The sequence below is a fragment of the Carlito syrichta genome, unplaced genomic scaffold, assembly GCF_000164805.1.
Source record: "Carlito syrichta isolate Samal-C Ts95f unplaced genomic scaffold, Tarsius_syrichta-2.0.1 Scaffold144165, whole genome shotgun sequence".
Classification (NCBI taxonomy): Eukaryota; Metazoa; Chordata; class Mammalia; order Primates; family Tarsiidae; genus Carlito; species Carlito syrichta.
Genome location: NW_007088261.1, coordinates 63520 through 65923, shown reverse-complemented (window position 1 = coordinate 65923; position 2404 = coordinate 63520). Strand labels below are relative to the sequence as shown.

Genomic DNA, 2404 nt, shown 5'->3' with positions numbered 1-2404 from the left:
ATTTATTGTAGAGATGAGGTCTCACCAAGTTGCCCAGGCAGGTCTCGAACCCGTGGGCTCAGGCAATCCACTCACCTCAGCCTCCCAAAGGTGCAGACAGGCTGAGCCACTGAGCCTGGCAGAACCTTTATTCTTTATGTCTCTATGAATTTGACTACTCTAGAAACCTCCTGTAATCATACCCTATGTGGAATTATACTATGTGTGGAGTCATACAGTATTTACCCTTTTGTGACTAGCCACTTAGTATAATGTTTTCACAGTTCATCCATGTTGTAGCATGTGTCAGAACTTTATTCCTTCTAAAGGCTACCACATTTTGCTTATTCGTCTCTTGATGGACATGGGTTGTTTATACCTTTTGGTTATGATAAATGATACTGATATAAAAGTTTGTGTACAGGTATCTGTTTGGGTCCTTGGTTTTAACTCTCTTAAATATGTACCTAGGTGTGGAATCCTCTTTGAGGGAATGTCTTTTCAAGTCTTTTGCCCGTTTTTAAAAACTGGGTTGTTTGTTTTTTGTTGTTGTTGAACTTTAGGGATTCTTTATATATTCAGAATATTAATCCTCTAGAATTCTACTTTTTTTAGATGGGGTGAATGATACCAGAATTCTACTTTTTAAAAACTTTATACTCTTATGTGCTTTTTGAATACTTTATCATGTCCACATTACTTTTATAGTTTAAAAAAGCTCGTCTGTTAACCTTTCTTTTAAGGAAAGTTTATTTCTAAACCAAAATAATGACAATGATAATCTGAGACGAAAGGACAGCCTTTCCGAAAGGTCATTCGGGAGCCTTCCCCTGACATTTCTGTGTGCTGGCATGGTAACTGTCCTTGTGGTCCTTGTTCTGCTGCAGCCTGGCAAAAATGTGAGCACCATGCAGAGTGAGGTGCTGACGAAGCCCAGGGCGTGGCCCTGGCAGGTTCTCTGATGTCGTGCTTTGGCCACAAGGAAGTGTAGGCAAGAACATTGGTTGTGAATACTCTCTAGTGTGTGTCTTGGAATCGGGTAGATCTGACTTCTAAACCTGAGTTTTCTTGACTTTGAAAAGGGTCTAATACTTACCTTGGGCGGGGAGTTGTAAGGATGAAATGGGCCCAGTCTCTGACTGGTGAATGGTAGTTATTAACTCAGGGTGCTTATTTAAAGGATAGTGGAGCAAGAGGGATTCAGAAGGAGCCTAACAAACTGAAACAAGAACTGGTCCAGAGTGATCTGTGTGGGCATGCATATTGTATATAAATAGACTCAGTAGCCTTCAGAAAATCTTCTGCCTGTTGCTATGACCTTGAGTCAACCCTGTGTCTCATGGGGCTAATGTCACTGGATGTCTATGATCTTGGTTCTCTTGCCTCATGAACAAAGAGTTTGACCTGTAAGCAGACCACGAGGTGACCCTCCCTCTGGAGATCAAACTTGAAAGCCTCATTCGAAACTTGTATTCATCACACTGCTGGTCAGAGGAAGAAAGCCAAGTTCCCAGTCTGAGGCCACTTGGTAACAGTCCTTGCCCTAGTCAGGGGACTCTTGTCAGATCTTATTTTCCTAGGACAACTTCTAGAGGCTCCTACCTAATACTTTCTCTCTTCCCCACAGTATTCATGGGCTGCCCTGAGCAAGAGTCAACTCTGCTTGGCACTGATAATGATGACTTCACCATGCTGAATAGCAGGATAGTCCAGGTAAAACACCATGTCTACCTGCGGGACAAAAGAAAGATGCTCTCCTTTATGTCCAAATTGCTGCTAGCCGGGAGCCTTGGTAGCTGTGGGTGCTGTGAGCCAAGTTAACCCTCCAGAGGAGGTAGCGTTAACCTTCAGCTGCCCACAGCATGGGCACAAGTACTGATCTAAGTAGGGCAGTGCCTGAGACTACCCAGGAGGTGTGTTCGCGTCAGGTCGCTGGGACCCAGAGCTGCCTTGGGAGTGATCACCCATTGTACTTAGGTCCCTTGGAGTCCTTCCTTTCATCTTTCTCTCACCCCAAGTGAGAGCAGTTCGACTGCCGATCCTAGGAGCCTCTAGGACGATGGAGCTGGGGTACTTGGCCATGCTTCTGTGTTTTTTTTTTTTTAATTTAACTTTTCAAATAGCTGATATAGCCATGTGGTTCAAAATAAAAGATTAAAAAGTTACACCATAGATGATCTTTCTTTGTCTCATCTGCCTAAAGCTCTCTCCAACCCTTCAGGAGAAGATGTAGATAAGCGCTATTGCCAGTCTCTTTCCTTTCAGAGTTTATTTATATACATTTATATTTTGTATATATGCTGATATAAAAAAAACTTTCCTCTCCTTTTACCCTTCCTTTTACACTAACAGTATATTGTATCAGTACATGTCTTCCCTCTTCCCACAGAAAACCACCGGTTTCCTTTTTTTTTTTTTTTTTTTT

At 42.5% G+C, this 2404-nt stretch overlaps 1 protein-coding gene across 1 annotated transcript in view; it reads left to right on the top strand.

Annotated features, from left to right (window-relative positions):
• Positions 1 to 2404, top strand: part of CDH3 (cadherin 3) — a 51919-nt gene that overhangs the window by 22228 nt on the left and 27287 nt on the right. Inside the window, exon 3 of the mRNA XM_008050332.2 lies at positions 1607 to 1700. Coding sequence (XP_008048523.1) covers positions 1607 to 1700 — 94 coding nt within the window. The remainder of the gene's footprint in view (positions 1 to 1606; positions 1701 to 2404) is intronic.